Below are 26,769 nucleotides of genomic sequence, written 5' to 3' on the forward strand. Positions count from 1 at the left end.
AAACTCATGCGTTTTATGTTTTCGATGTAACAAAGCAAAATGAAAGCGTTAAATCTTCAACAATTGATTTGCGTATAGAAATGGAATCAACTCAAATATTCCCAGCAAATACAAAAGCTTATTGCCTCATTCTGTTCGACTCCGTTGTTGAGTACACACCATTAACGGGTATTGTTCGTAAATTAATTTAGTTGTTATGTTAAAAATGCTTCAAAAGTTTCGCGAAAGAAATGCTATCAGTTTACCCGCGTGTGACGTTATCAGCGCGTGTGTGAATAAACCGCAACGTATTTTATACATTGATATGCAAGGTTTCAACATACCATCATTCACACCAAAAGAAATATCGTTTACCTATGATGGAATCAACATCTACAACTACTTAATTCTACCCAAAGAAAATTATCACTCTTTAGATGGAAGAATTAAACAAACCATCCGTTGGACAGAAAACAATCATCATGGCATATCCTACAACAGCGGATATATTAAATATGACGATTTACCAAACATATTTAAATTGTATGAAACTAATTTAGTTGTAGTAAAAGGAGCACAAAAAATTGATTTTTTAAAAACATATTATAACAATATTATTAATATAGAATTTATGGTAAACTGTGTTAAGTTTGAAAAGCAATTAAATACTACTTGCTTTTTTCATAATAAACTTAAGATTCCATATGTAATGTGCTCTAAACATAATGTAAAAATGATATATAATTATATTCAAGAAAATAAACACATGTTTAATTTTTAATTTTTGAATGTATATTTTATTACTAAATCCTGATTAATAATTTAGTATTTAGCATCATGTCGTCCAATACGAAACAGTGTTGGAGCTCCAAAGCTCAATTCATTGATGGTTGTCCATTTTGTGGTGAAAAGTTCATTAAAACGATAACTGAACCTAAGATTTCAATTAAAACGCATTTACTTGCTCTTTTAATGTGTATAGTATTTTTTCCATGCGCATGTATACCATACATCTTTAACTCTTGTAAAACAGTAAATCATTATTGTTCAAAATGTAATGCCTACATAGGAACTTGCGATAATTAAAACACGTATTGTCTATATAATGTTGTTGTTGCTTATTTATTTAATACACAATTGTCCGTGTGCGCAGTTATGACTGTGGGCAGTACAGACCCGCCGTAACCGGGCGTGCAAAGCGTGCACCGCACGCGGGCGGCACGCCCAGGGGGGCGGCAAATTGAGCGACTTCTTACGTACCTAATTCAAGTTTTTGACAAAACACTTATAGTAGGGCGGCATAATCGGTATTGCACACGAGCGACGAAACAGTTGCACACGGGCGACGAAACAGCTAGCGGCGGGTCTGATACACCATAAGTCAAAAAAATGTTTCCGTGCGATAAGTGTGGTAAAACGTTTGCTAGGAAAGACATTTTAACTCGGCATAAGAAAAGTAGTGTTAGCAAAATTATATGCAATATTTGCAATAAGGAATTTACGCGTAATGATAATTTAAAGCGACATATTAAATTACATTCTTCGCATATAAAGCAATCGGCAACGCTACTACAAAAGAACATCAAGCACCGTAACGACAACAACGTCGAGGATAATGAAGAAAGCAAGATGTCGCAGCATAGATCACCTAAGAAGAAAATCCGACTACAAAATGAAAGTGCGATTGAGTGTAATGTGTGTAAACTAATTTTTAAATCAAACTTTGACTATATTTCACATATCAAAACTAAAAAGCATATTGAACAACAAGGAAAACTATGTTTGAACTCAGTGCAATTAATAGACACGGCATACAAGAATCGAATTCTGACGTATAGAATTTCTTGTGCATCTGATGTGATTATTGATATTACATCGTTCCTCAATAATCATAAACAGACAGTTATGCATCTTGTTGAGGATACATTTAAGAACTTACCTTCATGTAAAGTAAACATGGAATTATTTGCTTACTTTACGAAAATGTGTCAAAACAACGATAATGATGATGATTGCAATGAAAACGTTATCGACTTAAAATCGTTTATTACAAAGTTTAAAATTATGTCAAAAACATCAGATTTAAATCAATTGTGTGAAGAATTTTTTAATGAACTATTAAAAAAAAGTGAAGAGTTTCAAGAAAGGGATAGCGGCTGGGCCTTGTTTGCTATCTCACATCTTATCGTAAACATTAATAAATATCAACCGATTCGAGGTGGTAGCTACATTCCTCTACCAAAGAACATTGAGCTGAAGAAGGCCTGCGTTAACATCCTCAACAACGATGACAACTGTATTGGATGGTGCATCGCCGCCGCTATGTACCCTATTGAAGAACATTGCAATCGTCCTCAAAAGTACCAGCAGCATATCGATAAAATTAACTTAAAAAACGTTTCTCTCACGTGCAGTATCAGTGACATTCACATTGTTGAGAAAAATAATAATGTAAGCATTAATGTTTATGGTTTATATTTTGATAATGAGTCTAATTTGCATATGATAGAGGGGCCGCTTTACTATTCAAAAAACAAAAAAGAACTTCATATAAATTTATTACTGCTGCAAAATAATGAAAAATTTCACTATGTACTAATTAAACACTTATCACGATTAGTAGGTAGTCAAATTAATTCACACAATGGTAGACTCTATTTATGTGATGGATGCTTACAATATTTTAATAATTCATTTAAATTAGACGATCATTTAATGTATGGTTGTACAGGAGTTTGCTTACGATTACCGGATAGTTCAAAATTCATAACTACATATACAGGGGAGCAAGTACAAGAGAGCATAATGAAATTTACAAATTTTCAGAAAAAGATAAAAATGCCTTTCATTGTAGTTGCTGATTTTGAGTCGCTACAAATTCCTATTAGTACATGTGCACCTGATTCAAATAGATCATTTACGCAAAAAACACATAAACATGTCCCATATTCTTTTGCATACTATATAATTTGCGATTTTGATGAGGAGAAGAATAAATTTGTTACATACACAGGACCTGATTGTTCAACAGTATTTGTCGAAAAATTAACTCAAGACGTTAAACATATCTATAATACATATTTTAAATCTATTACTCCCATTATTCAACCTACAGGATTTGAGGCGTTAAAATATATGTTTGAAGATAAATGTCACATTTGTGAGAAAGAATTTTCCATTGATAACTATAAAGTAATGGATCACTGCCATTTAACAGGTATAGTACGTGGCGCTGCACATCTTAAATGTAATTTAAATTATAAACTTCCGAAAATAATACCAGTATATTTTCACAATTTAACGGGGTACGATTCACATCTCTTTGTTAAAGATTTAGCATGCGATGGGCAAGATATTGAAGTAATACCGCGCAATAAAGAAAAATACATTTCATTTAGCAAATCTATATTAGTTGACGTATGTGATAATAAATCAGTTTTCATGAAAATTAGATTTTTAGACTCGTTTCAATTCATGCCATGTAGTCTTAATAATCTAGCACAAAATATAACTTCATATAATCACGTTGCCAAATTTTTCCCAAATTTGGAAATGCAAAGATTGATGACTAGAAAAGGAGTATTTCCATATGAATATTTGGACGATTGGCAAAAGTTGAATGAAACTCAATTACCGGATAAAGACAAATTTTACAGTCGTCTTAATAATTCAGAAATATCTTTAGCTGAGTATGAACACGCTAAAAATGTATGGACTTTCTTCCAATGTAAAAATATTCAAGAATACTCTGACCTATATTTAAAAGTAGACGTACTTTTATTAGCTGATATATTTACAAATTTTCGCGACACCTGCTATAAAACATATAATTTAGATCCAGCTCACTATTTTACAGCACCAGGTTTAAGTTTTGATGCCATGTTAAAATCAACTAAAGTAGAAATTGAACTATTAACCGATCACACTATGCTGAATTTTTTACAAAATAACATGCGTGGAGGTATTAGTCAATGTTCCCATCGGTATGCGAATGCTAACAATGAATATACTATACCATACGATGTTTCAAAACCGCGTAGTTACTTATGTTATTTAGATGCAGTTAATTTATATGGTTGGGCTCAAAGTCAGTATTTACCCATTGGCAAATTTGAATGGCTTGAAAATTTTCAAAATCTGGATGTTTCTCAAGTTGCTGATGATTCGGAGATCGGGTATATTTTGGATGTTGATATTGACTATCCAGACACATTGCATAATGAACATAATGACTTTCCACTTTTACCTGAAACTATGAAACCACCTGGTTCAAAAACTAAAAAATTATTAACAACATTACAAAACAAACAAAATTATGTTATACATTACAGAAATTTAAAGCAAGCCCTAGCGTTTGGTCTAAAATTGCGTAGGATCAATAGAGTTTTAAAGTTTAAACAATCAGATTGGTTGAAACCATATATAACACTTAATACAAAATTACGTCAAACAGCAGCCAATGAATTTGAAAAAGCATTTTATAAGCTAATGATAAACGCAATCTTTGGGAAAACCATGGAAAATGTATTTAAGCGAATGCTTGTTAAATTTGTAAAAAATTGGGAAAATGAGATGAAAAGACAGGGTGCACGTTCACTAATCAGTAAACCTAACTTTCATAGCTGTAAAATCTTTAATGAAAATCTTTGTGCAGTCCAATTAAATCCTACTAAAGTATATTGCAATAAACCATTGTTCGTTGGTTTTGCAATTCTTGAAATATCAAAAACATTAATTTATGATTTTTATTATAATTTTATTAAAACGATATATCCAAATAATGCAAGCAAACTCCTATACATTGATACAGACAGCCTAACTATTCATTGTTATGACAAAAGCATCTATGATGTTATATTAAACAATCCAACACTCTTCGATACATCAAACTTTGAGAAAGGAAATGTTTACAACATAAAACAACAAAATAAAGCACAGCTAGGTTTATTTAAGGATGAATATGGAGGTAGAGTTATGCAAAAATTTATTGGCCTTAAATCGAAATGCTATAGTCATATGTTAACATTCAATGTAATAGGTGCTAAAAAAGCAAAAGGAACAAAAAATGTGTTGTAAAAAATAATATCACATTCAATGACTATGAAGATTGTTTACTAAATCAAACGTCAAAATATGTTAAGCAAGTAGTATTCCAAACGGAATTACACAATATTCACACTTCAGAGCAATATAAGAAATGTTTAAGTTTTGAAGATGATAAACGGTGTATTTTAGAAGATGGTATTTCCAGTCTTGCTTGGGGGCATTTTAATTTATAAAAGGAGAACTATAATGTAAAACTATAATGTATAAAATATTACTCAACGGATCAATTTGTATACTTGTTTATTTTTATTTTGTTATTTATAACACCCTATATATGCTATTTGTAACACGCAGTATCTCCGATGGTTCAAGTTTCAAAATTCCCACCAAGAAAATATTACTCAACAGGTCAATTTGGCTGATACTAACAAAAAAAAAGGGCCTGGACTGGCTGATAAAAACGAAAAATGGGGCCTTCACTGGCTGATACTAACAGAAAAGGAGCCTTAACTGACTAAAAAAACTAAAAAAAAAAAAATTAAAAAAAACTTGGGGCGTCCCACCTTAAACAGTAAAATATGAAAACTTATTGTGATTGCGAGTGTTTCAGAAAACAAAGATGAGCGTATAACAGATCTGGTCAACAAACTACTCTAGACTGAGTGAGTTAGAGTAGATGGTTGGAAACAAAAGATGGTCCGAGGACGAACCAAGGGCAGGAAGGCCGTGTAAGGTTGCGTATATGACCATGCACCAACAACATGCAGAACACCCGGTGGACATGCAGTCACATCACTGATGGGGGGTTTTTCTGTTCATGTCAGCGACTTGCGTCGCTTGGCATGCGTCTCCTAAGAAATAACACGGACTCGTGCTCCGGCATTCGTTGTAAACTGTTCACAATTAAGATCCGACCGCTCTGTATTTCTGAATAAAACTAGTAAAACCGAAACAACATTTCGTAATTCTAACATAAATATGATTTCTGGGCTCTATATGAATCGCATAACCTGGATAACTTGCTATTGTAGTAGGTATGCTCCACTAATATTATTGCACTCTACTCTAACACTTTAATAATAAAAACTGGAAGATCAGATGAGTGTAATTTATTTGCTGTTAAGATCTTGCTCCCCGAAAATCCCAACAATTTTCCAATAGAATCATGATTTTTAAAATTCACTTAATATTTACACATTAATTCAGCTTTAATAGTAATCCTCCTTTTTAATTGTTCACGTAGATAATCTTCAATATCACTGATTTCATATGATCCCGTTGGAATGGTTATTACTTTATTTTCATCATAATAAAATTTATTGCATCCATCCTCAATATTTGGAATTGTGTTGTATGTGTAAAATCCAATTAGGGCTAAACAGTAATGATCATTTTGCAGATGTATTGGAGGATAATATTTCCCCTCTAATACAGATGATGAACCATTTATCGTAAATGTGTATGACATATTGGTACAACTTGATGCGTCTAATAGGAATGTGATACAAAGGTTGCCACAATTTACCAAATTGTATGATTGATATTGGTGATAATTGTAATTAATTTCACAATTGCTTAAGTATTTTACTAATTCTTTCGGTGGTAGTAGATTTCCAAATGAAACAAAATATCGTACGTTTTTATCGTGTTTAATATATGCTACCCAATGCGTCCCTGCTGACTTCACACTGTCTAAATTCACAACAGCACATTCCCGTTTCTTTGCTCTCTTTGGACGAGTGTGTCGCATGAAAACACTTCTGAAGTCTTTTATGTACTTTGTTGCAAATTTATTTATATCAAGATCAGTCAATGGTCGATTTTTGGGTAACGTTTTCATAAGTTTTTTGGATTTTGTTTTAAATACAATCCATAACCTTTTCGAAATGGTTTAAGATGCAATCCTGAACCACTTTTTCCCAGCGCGACTGCTTCCATCATTCTATTGTGTCGAGCTGCTTCGGCAAAATTTGCTCGAGCGCTATTTGCATCAGTAACGGCTTTAGCTATTCCTGCAGCACCTCCTGATAGTGCGCCCAAAGCGCTAAGTCCAGCAAAAATTGGAATTAATGGAAGAATTCCTCATTGTTTTGGAATGGGTATTACCCGAGGTGCGCTTATGATTGTATTCTTGCGTATATTTTTCTTAGCTGATTTTGCTACCGCTAAAGCAATATTGCTTCCTTTTAAAATATCAGTTGGTTGCTGTTTTAATCGCATTCGATTCCTAACTTTATTTAAAACACCAGTTTGAAAGGAAACGACTTTATTTAACTTATTCTTTCTTTTATTTTTCTTTAGGCCCATACCTAATTTACGCTTGATTTTCATATCAGCAGTCACAATTAATGCTCTCACCCAACTTAGCGTCTGATGATTTAACACGTTTCCACGCTGCTTGCTGAAGAACTTTATCTGCTTGGTGTCTTTTTTCTAATGAATTATGTGTTGAATATGCAATGTCGTGATTTCTACACGCTGCGTCTAATCCATTAATACCTTTATCGTTCCTTTCTAAACGCTTTGCTAATTTAGTGCCAGGGCCGCAAAATTGATAACAAGGAATATGTGCTTCAAACGGAAGCCTGTTGATTACTGAATCTATTATACCATCATGTTTCTTTCGTATGCAAGACATCTTTATATAAACTAATATAAAAAAAACAGCAGTTTATATACCTGTTTGAGGTGGGTTTGTGTATGTATGTGTGTTTCAATCTCTTTATAAAAAAATATGAAAACAATTAAACATAAAGTGCAGCTGCCTATAACAAATATGTATCAACGTTGTTGGGAAAAAAGAAGTTGTTTTGCAAAACATGGAGATTTATTTCCAACAACGTTAAGAACTCTAATTTGTGGCCCATCAAATTGTTGCAAATCAAACGTTATGTTATCGTTATTACTTGATATTAATAGATTACGATTTGAAAATGTATACATTTACTCAAGATCATTGTATCAACCAAAATATCAATTTTTAGAAAAAATATTTAAGAATATTGTAATCTATTTTCCAAATAAGGATAATGAGGAAATTCAAAACCCTGAGGATGCGAGAGAAAACTCAATTTTTTTTTCGATAATGTTGCTTACTGCAATCAAGACAAAATTCGAGAATATACCGAAGCAACTCATACGTAATAACGTAAATTTTATTATTTTACTCAAACAAGATGATTTGAATTTAAAGCATGTATATCATGATCATGTGGGAAGTGATATGTCATTTGGGTGTTTTAAAGAAATGTGTGGTAAATGTTGGATTAATAAATACTCATTCATCTGCATTGATAAAGATAAAAATTTTGACGAAATTATACAATTGAACAAGTACCTAACAATATGGATCTTAAACAATCTAATAGTGAAATCAATGCAAAAAAAGAATTGATAAAACTTCGAAAGAATATAAAACGAAAGGTATTAGCTCTTAAATTAAATGAAACTGAAAATGATCAAACATTTATGAAAACATATGATGCAATCATAAATCCCTTACAAACAATTGCAAAACTTAAACCAATTAAAAGTGAGAACAGGGATAAATTAAAAATTAAAGCAGATCCTCGTTCAAATATTAATAATGAAGATACAAAGGAAAGCAAAAGTAAATAGTGTGTTGAAGAAGGAAAGTGACCGGGATGGGGAAGATAGGAGTATGAAGATGCGGAAGATGTGGAGTATGAAGATGAGGATGAATTAAAAATAGTTGATATAAAACCTATTACAAATAATGAAATGATCAATCAACACCTTAACGGATTTATTACCAATGCAAAGAAGTATGATATGAAACTTGGTTTGAACTATAATCCACACACAAAGCAACTGTATATTGGTAATCAAATAGCGCAAATTGATAATAATTCTATAATTATAAAGCAAATTCGATTTCCCTTAACAACTGGTCTTTGTGAGTTACTGTTTTTTAAAAAAACCTATGAATTATACGGAAGATGATGTTTTCAATTATATACAAATTTTAAAAATAAGTAGGGTAGACTGGGTACGGTAGTACCAGGGGGGCGGTAGTACCAAAGCAAATATCTCGTGAACAGTTGAGCACAGCCCTATGCGTTCAAGGAGTGATAGTAGCCGCATACAAGTTGAAGTATGTAAGTTGTAAGTTGAGTCACACAAAGCCAGTTACACGCGTGTAGGACGTGTTTTTGATTTTTTGAGATCAAAAGTAAATATTTGATGATGAATTGTTTTTAGTTTTTAAATCTTGTCTTGCGTGTTATATTATACGTGTGTGTTTATTGAAAATAAATGGTTTTTGAAGAATAAAGGTATGTTAATCAAATTCTTGTATCTCTATTATTTTTTTTATTATTAAATATAATTTGGAAAATTTCCACATGGGGACGGTTGTACCAAATAATATGGGGACAGTTGTACCGGTATAAACGACCCCATGCCTTGTATTATTTTAAAGTAAAATTTCTTTTTCTTTCTAATCGTAAAACGTTTGCTTTATATTAGATGCCACGAGTACGTATTCGCAAAACAGGAAAAGGCCAACATGATGATAGCGCTTATATCAATGCCTATGAGTGTATATTGAGTGTAAGAACTGGGCTCATGAGCAATGCACTGACGGAGAACCCAGCTACGTATGCAATAATTGTGATTCCAACTAATTTTATTGTTGCACACATAGCAGGACATTTAAGTATAATTTTAAAAGTGTTTTCTTTATTGTAATAAATACGTTTATTGTAATAAATAAGTTTTATTTCTGGATGGTACAATCGACCCCACCCCCTGGTACAACCGTCCTGAGGTCTGAGGTCGGTTGTACCATTTCTCACCCACAACAAAATTTAGATTTATGAAGGTACTTGTAACCTTGAGGGATTAAAAATATGGGCAAAACGTAGCCAGATGATTAGGCATTAAACTATGACAAGTACCATTGGGCTAAGTAAAATCCTATCAAGCCTACAGGCAAAAATCTAAAAAATGGTACAACCGTACCCAGTCTACCCTAAAGTAATTTACTTAAATAATGACTCTACGAAAAAAGTTAAAGGCAACTCGTCAGAAAAATACAAGGAAATAATTAAACCTCATTTTGCACATAGCAATGAGTTGTTAAAAGAAGGGTGAGGTTATTTTGATAATAAACTAAAATATGAAAATAAATCATATAGAATATAGACACATATATTGGGATGATCCCAATGAATTAGTTGAGCGATTGATGTTATTGTTAGCGGCAAAAGAAGCAAGAAATAATTCAACAAATAATGAAATCATAACTATTGAAGAAGAACTGAGAGAAGCAAAATATATTTATTAGATTAACGTTTTTTTCCTTATTGCACAAACAAGATGAATAGTAATCACACAATCAATAATAATCACAATAACGCTTCTAATAAAATACATAGTCCATACAAAGAAGTGTATTTATCAACATTTAACCAACAGAAACGTTTACAGTTATTTTGCCGTACCGGTCATTTTTTAGCAATTGATTCTAACGGAAAAGTTTATGGAACTCGAGATAAAAATAATGTTTACAGTAAGTAGTTTTTTTTTCTTATCTTTTCAAAAACTAAGATACATTATTGTTATTATGCAGCAAATTTGCAAATGTACTCAACTAGATTTCCTGGACATGTTATAATAAAAGGAATACAAAGCAATATTTTTCTAGCTATGAACAATAAAGGGAAAATCTATATGCAGGTTCTTTCATTTCAACAACACAAATAATATATAGTTGTAAAATTTAGAATGAAAATCAAGATGCTGAAAGATCAGTTTTTATCGAAGGCCACCATGGACTTTTCGGAATATAATATCACTAAGTAACAATTGTAGTTGCTCAAGTAATGGTTTTGTGGGGCAATTTAGGTTAAATATTAGACTATTCCTAGGTTTGGTCGTCTTAATTGTCTTTAAAAATTCATTATAAATGTATACAATTTCATCATGTATAAAATATAAATTACCATCAATATACCTATAAGCTACTTCAATTCCGTTTGGAATTCCAGGAAAAACACTATCGATTAGACCAATTTTTCGCACGCTATTATTATTCAAATCAATTTCAGCAACGAACATATTATTATATATAACTAGTTAACCGGGCAAACGTTGTTTTGCCATATAAATTATTTCAAGTTTCTAGATAAATTTTAGTGTAGACAAAAAGTAACTTACTTATTATAAAAAATAGGGGTTGGTGATAAGAAACCAAAAATTTAGGGTTGTATGTATATTTTAATGCCACATTAAAAAAAATAAAAACAAAAAATTTTGACCAAAATTTAAAAAAAATTAAGGGTGAACAACCCTTATCACTTAGAGATATGAAGTTACCGATTCTCAGACCTACTGAATACGCATATAAGAATTTTCTTTGAGCGGGATGAAAAATGATTAAATTACTAAAATGGCTATAAAGAAATAGGGGTTGGTGATAAAAAACTAAAAATTTAGGGTTGTATGTATTTTTTAATTCCACATTATAAAAAAAATAAAAACAAAAGAATTTGTCCAAAAATTTAAAAAAAAGTTAAGGGTGAACAACCCTTATCACTTAGGGGTATGAAAAATAGATGTTAGCCGATTCTCAGACCTACTGAATACGCATATAAAATTTGGTAAAAATCGGTAAAGCCGTTTCGGAGGAGTATGGAAACAAACACTGTGACACGCAAATTTTATATATATAGATAAATACATTTCGTTGGTAAGAGTTAAAAATAGCGTTAATTTTATTTATTTGTGGCAAATCAGTGAAAAACGTGATAAGAGGAATTGGGCCTTCTTTTAAACTTAAGCTTGGTATTTTGATAACATATACCAATGCATCAATAATAATCACCATCTCATTATTTGTTTGTTTATAAATGTGAGAAATTTGATATGAAAATTTTTGCAGTAGAAAAGTTAACCAATCATTAACTTTTTCAGCGTCAGTTAGTAAATCGTTTTTTGGATTTAACATCCAAACCCAATTTTTATAAAAAATACTAGTCAACCCGACAAACGCTGTTTTGTAAGGTAAGCTACCTTGTTTGGTATTATTTGTGGGGCGGTCGGGGGGTTGGGGTGGTCGGGGGGTTGGGACCGGCTAAGAGTACGGCACGTACTTAATACTGCAAGTTTTATAAGTGCAAAGTATTAATTTCATAGTGGAAAGCATTTTTCAAAGTGCAAATATTTATTTTTAAGTTCAGTTCTGTATTCTTAAGTGCAAACAATAATTATAAGTGCATTTAATGAATTGACAAGTTAAAAATCGAAAAAATAAAGTTCGTTTAATTACATGCCATTTTATTATTATCAATAAAATAGTATTAATTAATAGTTATTATGAGAGTTACACTGAGATAGCAATATGATAATTGTAAACGTTACTACTACACTTGATACATATACCATAATGATGTCCGAAAATTGTGTAGGGGGTGGGAGAAGTCTTATTGTGTGAGTGAAACAGGAGACCGGCTTCAGTCTCATTCCCTCGAACGGGATGAAAAATTATTAAATTACTAAAATGGCTATGAACAATAGGAATTGGTGATAAAAAAGTAAAAATTTAGGGTTGTATGTATTTTTTAATGCCACATTATAAAAAAATAACAAAAAAATTTATCCAAAATAAAAAAAATAAGGGTGAAGAACTCTTATCATTTAGGGCTGTGAAAAATTGATAGTAGTCGATTCTCAGACCTACTGCATACGCATTTAAAATTTTCTTTCGAGCGGGATAAAAAATGATTAAATTACTAAAATGGCTATAAAGAAATAAGGGTTGGTGATAAAAAAGTAAAAATTTAGGGATAAAATTTACCATCAATAAAGGAAAATGCCGTTAAATTCTTTTGCGCTTCTCATATATTAGGTTTTAGATGATTTGGTAGTTCAATTGTCTTCTTCTGTGTTGTAGTTTCTTCCTCATCAATTTCATAATCATCAGAAGTAGTGACTTTTTTGGGTACTCCGTATAGGGCTTGAATTGCAAATACATCATCTTTTGATAGTGTGTCAACTGTTGAACTATAGTACGGATACATTATTGAACGGTTCACACCATAATGTGATAGCCCTAACCCATGACCAATTTCATGAATCATAACTAGAGAAAAATTTCCATTGCTTGAGTAAACCCATGTTTCACTTGCATCCATATGAATTTCAACTATGTCATCAATTCCGGGGAAGTCTGCATGTGTTAATACATTGCCAGGTCCATCAAACGGACTGCACACATGTTTTCTACAACATCTTCGTTTTCGATGAGAAAATTTTTCATTTGATATAATAATATCGATATTTGATCCTGAAATTTGATCATTCACAAATGATAAGTTCGCAACTTTTGACCAAGTATTAAAAGCAATGTAAGCTAACGCTATTTCATGCTCATTTCCTGATAAGTATTTTCATTTGATGCCTATGTTTTTTTAAGTTTTTCCACTCAGTTTATAATTATTTGTTTCATTAAAGATATAGTGTCATAATTTAATCTACCATCGTTTGGTAAAATATTATAAAAATTTTGGAATGATATAAAAGCATCTTGATATTCTTCGGTTTCTTCTTTTTATCATTAAGTGAAGAAATTAGAGTTGATGTATTTACATCCAAATAATTATACAACATCAAAAAATTAACAGCATCATCATCATTATACGTTTTATTATTATCAAATCTTTGTTCAGATGAAAGTATATTGGCAAAAAGATTGATATATATACTCATGTTAAATATAATTTCATTTTTCTTTTATTCACTATTATTCACTTTTATTCACTTTCTTTATAACTGTATCTGCATTAATCCAACTGTTTTGGCTATTATCAAATCAACTTAACAATTTTTTTTCCTTTTTGTCGTATTTTCCTTTCTATTAAATAAATTTCACTGTATTTAACTTTTTGTAGCTCTTTTTCGTAGAACAGCCCTTTTATTGGTCTATTTTGAGAATCTTTTATTAAATATGTAGCAGAATTTGAAATTTTTACTTTGTCAATTACAAATATTTCATAAAATGTATTTATTAAAATAATTTTGTGATTTCAGAAACTGTTTCTGATGATGCCCACAGGGCGAAACATGTAAAACTCGCATACAAAATTGTAAAATCCAAGAAAATCACAAAATTATTTTAATAAATACATTTTATAAACCATGGATTACGTATTCAACTTAGAAAATAATACAAATATTTCAGTGCTCCAGTTGGGTGTGTAACCTTTTTCAAAAGCAGCCTTTTGCCGACTAATTCTAACTGAGTCGCCTCGTTTATATTTAGCAAAACCTGCAATTTTTGGGTTAGTGTAAACTCTTTGCAATAATTGCTTTTCAATTTTATTTCCTTTTACTTCAGTTGATTTCATATTAATTGTTGTATGTTTACGATGATTGTACTCATGTGTGATATCTTTGAAACGATTAATCCATATCGAATTGCTATTTCTAGTCATTTCTTTTGCCATCATCATTTTTATTGTTCTAATAACGTGCTCAACCATGCTAGCTTTCATTACGCTATATGTGGAATAATGATTTATCTCATAATTTTTCATTAACTTTTTGAAGTGGTTATTATAGAATTCATTACCATTATCTGTTTGAAAATTCTTAGGTTGACGATTTCCTTTGAGTATCAACTCCATTCCATTTTTCACAGCAACTGAAGATTTATTTTTTAAAGGTACAGTCCATAGAAATTTGGAAAAGCAATCAATCACGACAAGTAGGTACATATTTAAAACTTTTGTTATATTTAGCAAGAGGTTGATAATGAATTAAATCTGCTTGCCATAAATCATCGATCCCATACACAATTGTTCTTCTACGAGAATAATTTCTTCGCGCTGGCTTGTGTAATTCATTAATTACTTCATCTCTTGGATTCAACATTGTGAATACTATTTACTTTTTCGCGAATAATTAAATATATATAGATGTAGCAGGATTTGAAATTTTTACTTTGTCAATTACAAATATTTCAAAACTTCATTTGCTCTGATTGGCGTAACATTAATATTTTCGATTCGTCTCTTTTCTACATCGTAATTGCCGTCAGTTGTTAACATTAGATTTGCACCCAACAATGCATTCCTACGAATATTTGTACTTGTACTATTTCCACCATTTGAGTAATGACCAAACTTGTCAACGCTCATTTTGCTTATTAACATTCAGCATCATAAACATTGGTATATATATATAAGTTTCTTCATAGCAATATGTAGATCAAATACATACCTCGCCTATTGAGCAGGTGAGTCTAATTTAATTCCTATGCAAATATGTGCAAAATATGTTTTTATTATTTCCTTTGTTTAGATTCACAGTGTGCAATCTCAAACTGATACAAAAATGAGTTCTATTGAATCGCATCTTAAAGAGATTTAAGATGTAACTCGATTAAATGAGATCTTAAAGAACACGGATGTTATTGCATTACTTCTAACGCGGTCTAAAGCATGTGTCTCCGATTTGATACGAATTAAAAATAACATCCAACAAATCCAATACAATACATACACAGATCTGAAAAAGATATATAATATGCTAAAAGATTATATTAATAATCTATGCATTATGATACAATCTTTCGGCACGCATATGAATAGTCAGGCAAAAAACATTGCTGAAGTAGTAAATACTAGCATGAGAGTTGCAGATGACAGTAATGATGAAAAACGAGCGTGCGTCGGCTTTGCTGAGGTTGATTTAAGTGTGCTAGCTTCACATTAACAACTGAAATCAATCTAGCAACTGGAAGTAAATTAACTCCACTAGCCAATTGAAATGAAAAACCTACAACAAATGCAACCTAAAATATAATTTAGAAATAAATAAATAAATAAATAAAAACACAATTTTTTTTCTTCTTTGAACAAGTATTTATTTTCGTTACGATGAAAAAAAGTTATTTCCATAAAAACAATTTGTAATAATTTTTAGATGCTTCGCTAAAATTTCAACCATTGTGCAATCGTTTGAATCTATATGTAATTTAAAAATCTTTAGAGGTTCCTGTTCCAAACTTAAAATATATTTCATACTAGCGGACGCGACAGACTTCGTCCTGTCAGATTTGGAATGTGGCAGTTTCTTGTTCCTACCTATTTTTTACTCGGCGCAAATAATAACAAATATCAGTTTTAATTTCATTCTAGTGCTTTGTAATATACGATGTTTTTCAATTGACAACTTGTAGAGTGGTTCTACACAACACCGACACTTTACATCAAATGTTTTAAACCGTTCATTACCTAAAACGTCACTTATGAGGAACCATGTATTGATTACATTCATTACACCGTCACTATCATGTTGGTCGTACAGCGATTTGTCACAATCTTCACAAACTAAGTGATCACTGTACTCAGGTATTATTTCACCCGTCTCTGACCAGTTATGACCTTCTTGATTATTATATTATTTGCTGAATATAACGAATGGATCTCTGCTGATAGAAAAACATACGACACCACTCTTGCCCGCCTTTAGTAACTATATTTGACTGCATTTCGAATAAAAAAGGAAGGGATTGATTGTAGAGGAGGGGGGTATGAATCATACATATTTTGCACAATTGTCATTTCCGTTAAATTCAATATAAATATTTTACAAAAATCTCAAAATATTTCAGTAGAAATTAGATATTTGTTCAATATGTTTATGTGTAATGATTGTGACAAAACATTTACAAGAAAAGATACTAATCTAACACGTCATATTCGAGTATCTCATTCTGCTGACTTTATTTATAAATGCGATTATTGTGAACTTACCTATACGAGGCTGGACAATTTAACACGACATTTGCTCACCAACCACAAAGGAAAAATTGTGATGGAACGAAAATTGCCTACGACACCATCATCATCATCATTATCATCGTCATCAATAGCAACGAAACAAATTAAATGAAACGATAAGTGTGTTCTTAATAATGTTGAAGTAGTTCAAAGTGCATATAAAAAACGTCTAATTTCATACAGAATTAACGGCACGGATGGCAATGACAACATTCTTGATGTAAATAATTTTTTAACAACAAATATAGGGAAATGAGTGGATCTCATTGCAAACTATCTATTGAAATGGCCAGCTATTAAAGTAAACATGGAACTTTTTGCATATTATATTAAACAAATACCTGCAGAAAGAGAAAATGAAAAGGACGACGGGGTTCCTTTGAAATCAACTCCAAACTCCAAACTCCAAATTTGTAGTAATAACAAAAGGTTCAAATATTGGAGAATACTGTGACAATGTATTCGCAATTCTAAAGAAGAAAAGTGAAGAATTTAGTGAAATGAGCTCAGGCTGGGCGCTATATGGAATAAAACATCTGAAGATAAATATTAATAAATATAATCCTCTACGAGGTACGTCATACATTCCACTACCATCTTCAATTCAACAAAAGAGTGCATGTTTAAATATTATTAACGACGACAATGCCTGTTTTGCATGGGCGATTACAGCTGCATTATATCCAGCAGTGAAAACGAGAAATACGAGTAGAACATCCAGCTATCCACATTACTCAACTGTGCTAAACTTGAACAATATTAATTTCTCTTTCGAAATTTGTAATACGCAAAAAGTGGAAAAAAATAATAATATAAGCATAAATATTTATGGACTGCAGTTTGATCAAAATGTGAAGGATTATGTGTTAATTGGACCGTATTATTTAACTTCCAACAAAAAACCACAACATATCAATCTGTTGCTATATAAATACAAAAACAAAAAACAATTTATACTTATTACCAACTTGTCAGGACTGATTAACAACAAATTCTCGAAACATAATGGTAAAATGTTTATATGTGATAGTTGTTTACAATTCTTTCGCAGTGAATCCAAACTCAATACTCATTTTACATATGGATGTAATAAAGTAAGAGTATACATGCTTTGGTGTGCGTTAATATTGTACACCAAACGAACTCGAAGAATTCACTTCATTCAAGATTGTTGACACATTTGTAATAAACATCTGGTTGACAGTGACAAAGTTAAAGACAATTGCCATCTAACTGGAGCGTATCGAGGACCAGCACATTCCGTGTGCAACTTAAACTACAAAATTCCACAATTCATTCCAGTGTTTTTTCATAATTTATCTGGGTATGATGCGCATATATTTATTCGTGACATTGATTGTACTGAACATGAGTCAATTGAATTACTTCCGATAAATACGGAACGCTACATTTCATTCCCGAAAACAATTAAAGTGGAAGAAGGTACAAATATTTCCTTGAGATTCTTAGATTCATTTGAATTTATGCCTTCCAGTTTAGAGAAGCTAGCACAAAATTTACTACGTTCTAAATTTAACCACTTGAAACAATATTTTCAAAATACGGAGCAACAAAACCTTTTATTTCGCAAGGGTGTGTTTCCATATGAATATATCAAATCATTTGCTACCCTAACAGAACAACAACTTCCATCTAAAGAGAAATTTTACAGTCAATTGAATGATTCACACATTAGCAACGAAAATTATGAACACGCTCAGAATATTTGGAAAGTGTTCAATTGTGAAACAATTCAAGACTACTCAGATATCTATTTAAAAACCGATGTATTTCTCCTTGCTGATTATTCTTGATAGTTTTCGTGATACATGTTACCAAACTTATGGTTTAGATTCTGCACATTATTATACATCACCCGGATTAAGTTGGGATGCTATGCATAAATCAACATGTGTTGAATTAGAGTTATTCACTGATTATGATATGTTAAACATGATACAAAATAGCATTCAAGGTGGGATAAGTGTTGCGATTAGACGTTATGCGAAGGCAAACAATCATTTAATTCCAAACATTTTTGATATCACACAACCCGAAACATATCTTACATATTTTGATGAAAATAATCTCTATGGATTAAGTCAATCAGAATACTTAACAATATCAAATTTTCAATGGTGTGATAATTATGAGTTGGACGTTACACAAATATCAGATACCAATGATATCGGCTACATTCTTGACTTGGTTATTGATTACCCAATTGAGCTGCATGATATGCATAATGATTTGCCATTTTTGCCTATAAATGAAATACCACCATTTTCATCAAGCAAACAAAAAACTAATGTGCACGCTCACAGACAAAGAAACTACATACTTCACTATAGAACTTTAAAGTTAGCTCTAAAGAATAATCTCAAACTTAGGAAAATCAATAAAATTTTACAATTTAAACAATCACCTTGGTTAAAAAAAATATATTGATATAAATACAGAGCTTAGACAAAAAGCAATTAATGATTTTGATAAAGATTTTAAAAACTCATGAATAACTCTGATTTTGGCAAAACCATGGGAAACCTCTTTAATCGTTAAATTATTTTCACATTTCGAAAATCGAGGCAGAAAGAAAGAGGCAAGTGATTACATTTCCAAACCAAACTTTCATAGTTCAACAAATTTTACCGAAAATTTAGTAGCTGTTCAATTAAACCAAACTAAACTATTTTACAATAAACCAATAAAACCAATATGTTGGCTTTACAATTTTAGAACTGTCCAAAATTGTTATGTATGATTTCTTTTATGATTTTATCAAAAAGCATTTTCTTGGCGATAAGTCAAAATTATGCTATATGGATACCGACAGTTTTACACTCTTGCTTCAGTCACCCAACATACTCGTATATTCATTTATTCACGAACACCTTGATATGTTTGACACATCAAACTATCCTCCTAACAATCAACATAACATGCATTGGTAAATAAGGCAGTGTTAGGAAAAATGAAGGATGAATACGGAGGCAAGCTTCTCAGTGTAAAAGGAAACAAACATAATCGCTTATGGTTTAGCCTACGGGAAAAAAAGAGCACACACATATAATGTTTTTTATCTCCGTCTCACCTTCGTGCAATTCGTAGCTTCTCCCTAAGCATAGACGTGCAATTTGTAGCGTCCCCCTAAGCATAGACGTGCGTGAAACGTTACATTTTTAAAGGAAACCGCAACCCAAATCAGTGTAAAAGGAAACAAACATAATCGCTTATATGGTTTAGCCTACGGGAAAAAAAGAGCACACAAATATAATGTTTTTTTTATCTCCGTCTCCCTTCTGTGCAATTCGTAGCTTCCCCCTAGACATAGACGTGCGATTCGTAGCGTCCCCTAAGCATAGACGTGCGTGAAACGTTACATTTTTAAAGGAAACCGCATTCCAAATCAGTGTTAGAACGAAACTTTAATTGTGACTTATTTAGTAATCTGTGATAATTTGTGACATACCCGCCGCGCAAATAATAAGGTTATTAAAGTTTTTGACAAAGGTTTTAGATAAAGTCTTCCCCAAGCATAGACGTGTGTATGTGTGTACGTGTGGGTTGAAGTTGACCGGTTGATGTTTTTGTTTGGAAAAGGAAAGTCGCTTTCTCTGTCTGTCCCTTTGTATGCTTAAATCTTTGAAACTACGCAACGGATTTTGATGCGGTTTTTTACTTCCGTGCGAAGCCGGGGCGGGTCGCTAGTTATAGTATATTAAGTAGGTAACAAGTGGCTAAACGAAGGCATTACAGACAAGAATTGATTGGGAGCGAGCGTAGCGACATCACAGGTTGGCTCGATATTGCAGTACCTCCGAGATCGGCCCACATTTAATATCAATCAAAAATAATTACATTTTTCTACTTCCACCTATAAAACGCCAGCTTATCCACGATATTTAGACCCAAAACATAGTACTTTATAGGGGAAAGTAGCCATATTTGGACCATTTTTATATTTTTTGATTTATGGAGCCACTATAATCTATAAACTATAAACTATCAATAAAAATTAAGTAGCGGAAAAGTAACTCACAAGGCTTACCAACAAATTTTAATTTAAAAAAATTGTGTCTTTGGTCCAAATTAAGAAACTGGTTTCCTAAATTGGACCGCGCGGTTTCCTAAATTGGACCATGCTTTTTTAACGGCAATTGACGCAATAGTAAATTTTAGTTTTAGCAGTAACACAAGCACATTTTGTATAAACCAAAGTGCGGCATTTCATACAGTGGATCATTTCGAAGATTTGTGCTCGTCCACAAGCTTTTCTAGGAGGTCGAAAAAATGATATACGTTTTCCCTGTTAAAACCCCGGTGCCTGTCTTTGGTCCAACTTGGGCAACTAGAAGAATTTATATTTAATGATCAACAACAATCTTAATACCTAACATAACCTCTCAAAATTAATACTATAAATTGTAGATAAATAAAGAAGCTTTCTGATGATAAAATAATAATCGGCAAAACTAACGTTTAAACGGCTTGACAGCTTTTGCACTTACGTCGTTATAATAGATTTGATAATCAATGATTTTCGAAGTTGTTGTCACGACGAAAGCACGCGGCAAGTTTTAACCCAAATAGTTGCATTAATTGTTTATAAATACGAGTAAAACAAGGAGCCAGTCTATTTTTGCACAAACCTCAACAGTCCGCGGATATCGTGGTGGTCCAATTTAGGCGCTGGTCCAACTTAGGCTACCTTCCCCTATATGGGCGGCCAAGCCGTACACAATAATCATAATGTACTTGCATTATGCCCGGGACGCAGCAGCCGCCTGCGTATTTGCTTACGGAGCAGCACAAGGAGGTTAGATCTATATATCTCGAGTTGCAGGGGTGGCAATCGTACCTATGCTGGAGTTAAACATTTGGAAGGCTCTATTGTTGTTGAATTATTTTTTTTTTAATTTGGAGGTTTCTTTTTGTGCGGGATAAAAATTGAGTTTTCTAAGATGGTTGAAGAATTTCATGTTGCCTGGCGAAAACGGGGAAGAGAAGTAACGGGGATTTGTTTCCTTATAGAGCAAGAGCCCGTGACGGCCAGACTTTCTTCATTTTAGGAAAGATGAATTCGTTATTATAGCAAACTCCATTTTTACATATTTTCTTCGTAACATTATTACAACATACGCTGCTCATTGCCAGACACCTGGTATGGTTCTAACCCTAGCCAGACACCCCTAAACTATAATATTTTGTAACTTTTTTACTTTCGTTATATTGGGAAAGCTGATTTTGATACACATTATGAAGAAAGCTATGAAATTGTGTTTTCTTTCACGCCAGACAGTTTGGTCGGTTCTATCATCCTGCTAGATGCATTGAAAGTGTATAAGAGTTGCAAAAATTAAATTGTTTAAACATGAAATTTTCAGAGAGTAGTAATTTTATTTTGACAAATATTTAATAATAATCATCACTGTCATCGATATCTTTGCGATTCGTTCCTTTTTATCTCCTTTAGTTTACGAGATATTAGCAATTGAAATAAAACGTAAAAAATTGAAAAATTGCACTTTTGAGCACTTTCAGTCGAGGTTTCAGTCGCTAAATATTCTTTTGTTTTATAAATAATGTTATCTACAAAATTAGGGGATATTTATTATTGAAAGCAAATTACTTCAGTGTATTTCTTTCCTAGTTAAAATTGTGTTCGGATAGGGGGAGGCTGAAGGCACGGAATATCGTTTCAAATGTAGACACTTTATGTTGACGGGCATTAGGAATCAAACGGGATGATATTATCAGAGAGTGTGCCTTTCCTATAGATATCGACGATAGATATAATGATGTCCTCAACGGTGAAACAATTGTTGCTTCATCAATAAACTCAGTGCACATAAACTAAAAAATTCTCTCAGTTAAAATCTTAATACAGTGGAATCCCGGTAATCCGGACCCGGCTTGATCGCTTGATCCGGCACCTTTTGTAATCCGACATAGTCATATGCCATATGTTTGTACTTTAGGATTTGTAATTTGTTGGATTACAAGGTACTTTTTTGTAAAACAATTCCGAACTGTAAGGGGTCTTAGACAGTTTCCTATAATCCGACAAATTCGCTCATTCGACACTATATTTTGTATTAACATAGGTTGTCTTCACTATCACTACATAGTATAAAACAAAGTCGCTTTCTCTGTCCCTATGTCCTTTTGTATGCTTTAATCTTTGCAACTACGCAACTGATTTTGATGCGGTTTTTTTTAATAGATAGAGTGTTTCAAGAAGAAGGTTTATATGTATAATAACATCCATTAAATAGTGGAGAAGTACTGTTATTTTTGAGGTTTCTAATGTGATGCCGTAAATAATTACATTTTATCCGCTTACATTGCAAACGCAGGCTGAACCCCACGAGTTTTATCAAAATAATGTACTAAGTCTTGTACACATTGAAAAGGTCTACAGAAAAGTCCGTGATGGTATATGTCTATCTCTTACGGATAACCCACAATAACTTTTTTTTGGCATTTACTTTTTACGACAAATAATGGCTAATTTTCGAAGCTATTTTAACCAATACAGTATTAATCTTTAACCAATTAAATACTTTGAATATATTGTTCATTTAATATAGACTATATGACCCTTTACACCGTATGATTTAAGTGAATATTTTCGAAGATATTACAGATTTAAAAATTGCGGGACGGCAAGAGCGTGCCTATAAATAGCGCGTCTGAGGCCGCGGTTTTCCCATAGCACTTTGAATTTAGCAGCGTGCAAAAACCGGTGCGGGTCGCTAGTTGCAAATAAATTTCAAACACTCACACATTAACACAAGTGCCACGTTCAACAAAAAAAAAACGCGACCCTATAGTGTAATCCTTATTATATAATGAAAATCATAAAAAATCATATGTGAAGAATATTATGCAGAGTAACATAGAATATTGTAGTATTAATATCCTTGAGAAAAGAAATTGTACATACTTTCTGAGGGGAACTTTACGTGTGTTAGCATAAGTTTATACTTGCGTAGTTTGTTCATAGAGGGCGGTAAATTATTTCTAATGTTGAAAAATGACTAGTTTTGTATTTAGATGTGCAGAAATCCAAATTTAGTTATCGCTTCTCGGCTCCGGCTAAGATCAAAGTGTAGTATCTGTTCTTATCAGCTTAATATCTGATACGACCCGCATGCGGGTCCAGTATATTAAACTGATTTTTGGACATGGATGAGAGTTAGGGGCTTGCTCCACTCACATCACGGGTTGGCTCGGTATTGCAGTACCTCCGAGATCGGCCCACATTTAATAATAATTAAAGATAATTGCATCTTTTCCTTTTACCTATAAAGCGCCAGTTTAACACACAGTTTGACCTGAAACAATCATTACTACTACAGCGCAAACTCCAACAATCTTTTACGGGAACAAAACAAAAATATTCGCGAAATCGGGCAACGACTACAAGAAACTCATTCATTTATTCGACCATCAACAACTGGAGTATTTTTCCTATCACAAACAGACGGAAGCTACAAAATCTCTAGTCATTAAAACAGTTCCATTTTTGGAAGAAGACGAACTAACGAAGTTTTACAAACAGCAACATCCGGACGTGCTATACGTGCGGAAAATGAAAAGCAAGAAGGATGACTCGGAAAGTCGATCATATCTCATCAAACTCACGTCGGAACCAACATAAATGACTTTAAAAAAATCAAAAACACAGACGCTGCATTCATCTATTATGAGCGCTACATGAAACCTACGAAAATAACAATGTGTCGAAGATGTCAGGAGTTCGGCCATGGAACAGAAAATTGCCGGAGCGCCCCAAGATGCGTTAAATGTCCAAAAAATCATCTCACTGAGGACTGCGATAAGGAGGCAGATGCACCACCGATATGCACAAATTGTACCGGACCTCACCCAGCAAACTTCACCGGATGCCCTGCTTACAACAGGTATGTACAACAAAGCACATTAAAGTAGCTGAGGTCAGAATTCCAAACCTCACAATCGACGACAAGACATTCCCGCTTCCAAAGCCATATTACAAACCAACACCTTCTACTGCGCAAAACTCCTCGCCAAAAAATACATACACAAATAACACTAACACCACTCCTAATACTCATCATCCCATGCAATCATATATAAACATCCTACAAAAATTCCAAAAAATCAAACCTGAAATTGACAACGCTCCAACGGAGGTGGAGAAACTAATAGTTATTCTTAAACATTATGGATCCTAAATCCTTAAATCATTTAAAAATCATTACATGGAACGCATGCTCCCTACAAAACAAAATCCTTCAATTTCGGCATTTCCTAGAACAAAATAAAATTCATGTTGCATGTATACAAGAAGCCTCCAAATCCAAAAAACCTCAAAAATTGTGAATTACAATCTTATTTCCAACAAAAAATTGCAATATACATTAAAAAAGAACTTCACTATGATCAACTCCTCGAAACCGAAAACTCAATTAGCATCCTAGTAAATAAAATTCGCATTACCAACTTCTATAATTATCCGAAATTTGCATCTGACCTTAACGAATTAAAATATATCACAAAATTTCCAAATACCATAATCTTTGGCGATTTTAACGCGAAACACCCGAAATGGAAAAATCCTAAACGATTTCCTTAATTGTCATCCACAACTTAACTTACTTTACCCACAAAATTCTTACACCCATTATCCGACAAATGGCAATAATCCTTCCACAATAGACCTAATTGACACAAACTTAAAATTTTATGTTGAACCTCCTTCAACGGTCAATGACCTGGATTCCGATCATCTACCTGTCGCCACGCGAATCCACTTAAAAGTCCCCATAAAATTAAATACCAAAATTTCCCGAATTACAAAATGGAACAATTATAAAAACTACCTGAAAAATCAAAATCCCAATTTTTTATTACACAGTACTAACAGCATTGACAAAGCCCTGCACCGACTAACAAATGCCACTTTGCATGCATATCACAAAAACACACAAATTATAAACACTCCCTCACATAAATTACAGCTTCCCCGTGACATCCTAAACTTAATTAACACCAAAAACAAACTACGTAAAATTTCCCAAAAATATAATATATTTCAAATCCTTAAACCCCAAATTAATAAATTATCCCAAGAAATTAATGAATAAATTGCCTCCTACACCAACCAGCAATAGAATCATAAACTATCCAATACCAAGAATCTCCTATCCCCAAAATTATATATATATGTCGGATTCGAATACGAACAAGGACGCCATCTAGACATAAGAAGATGAATCAGCTAATGGAGGTGCAGTCTTGCATCGATGTGGTCTGGGTGTGTGTCTCGAGTAAGAGCGACAAGCGCAGAAGGGATTCGAAGGTTTCGAGGGAAAGGAGAATCATGTATGAAGACACTCACTCTGAGAGCACCGTTGAGCGCGCACCCAGAACTCATCCCGTTACGCCGATTCAATTCGTATTGTTTAAGCTAAGACATACTTTGTTTTGTAATAAATGGCGCGTAATTTAAATTGGAATGTTGTTAATGTAGTTGAGGAGGAGGTGTATCCGACATCAGAAGTGGGATCTGGATCCAATTTGCGATCTAATTTGCGATCTAGTGAAAAGTGCGATAGAGAAAGTGACAATGATAAAGAAAAGTGGAGTCAGTTATTACAAGTGCAAAATAACAATATGCGTAATCTTATTGAAGCGTTGATAAAACCCCAGGTGACCGAACAATTTAATTTGTCGGAATTTAATCCGGATGATCGTGATGCTGACGCGCGTGCTTGGTGTTCCATGGCAGAGTTATGTATTGGTGACAAGAATCTGACGGGTGCCAAACTAATTATGACGTTAAGCAGAACAATGAAGGGTGCTGCATCATCGTGGTTGTCGCAGATCTCTTACCCGGATATTTCGTGGGAAGATTTTAAATCACAGTTTACTGCATGATTTATTCAATCAG

General features: G+C 32.7%; 1 protein-coding gene and 1 non-coding gene across 2 annotated transcripts; both read left to right on the forward strand.

The window, feature by feature from the left end:
* Positions 1-1,352: 1,352 nt before the first annotated feature.
* On the forward strand, positions 1,353-26,756 carry LOC135800694 (uncharacterized). The gene is made up of 2 exons (XM_065313999.1): positions 1,353-4,945; positions 26,350-26,756. Exons 1-2 carry the CDS (start codon positions 1,369-1,371, stop codon positions 26,754-26,756), a joined length of 3,984 nt encoding a protein of 1,327 aa, XP_065170071.1. The 5' UTR covers positions 1,353-1,368.
* On the forward strand, positions 23,913-24,101 carry LOC135801552 (U2 spliceosomal RNA). The gene has a single exon (XR_010550396.1). It is a non-coding gene; the product is annotated as a U2 spliceosomal RNA (small nuclear RNA).
* Positions 26,757-26,769: the final 13 nt, after the last annotated feature.

This window comes from Atheta coriaria, unplaced genomic scaffold (assembly GCF_025399875.1).
Source record: "Atheta coriaria isolate IRGN ID8LTWV9N9 unplaced genomic scaffold, Caltech_Dcor_3.1 hic_scaffold_10_pilon, whole genome shotgun sequence".
Classification (NCBI taxonomy): domain Eukaryota; kingdom Metazoa; phylum Arthropoda; class Insecta; order Coleoptera; family Staphylinidae; genus Dalotia; species Dalotia coriaria.

Coding starts and splice junctions, on each gene's coding strand:
- LOC135800694 (XM_065313999.1), top strand. CDS start 1,369: ATGTTTCCGTGCGATAAGTGTGGTAAAACGTTTGCTAGGAAAGACATT. Junction 4,946..26,349: donor ATTTAAGGATGAATATGGAG/GTAGAGTTATGC, acceptor TTGTTAATGTAG/TTGAGGAGGAGGTGTATCCG.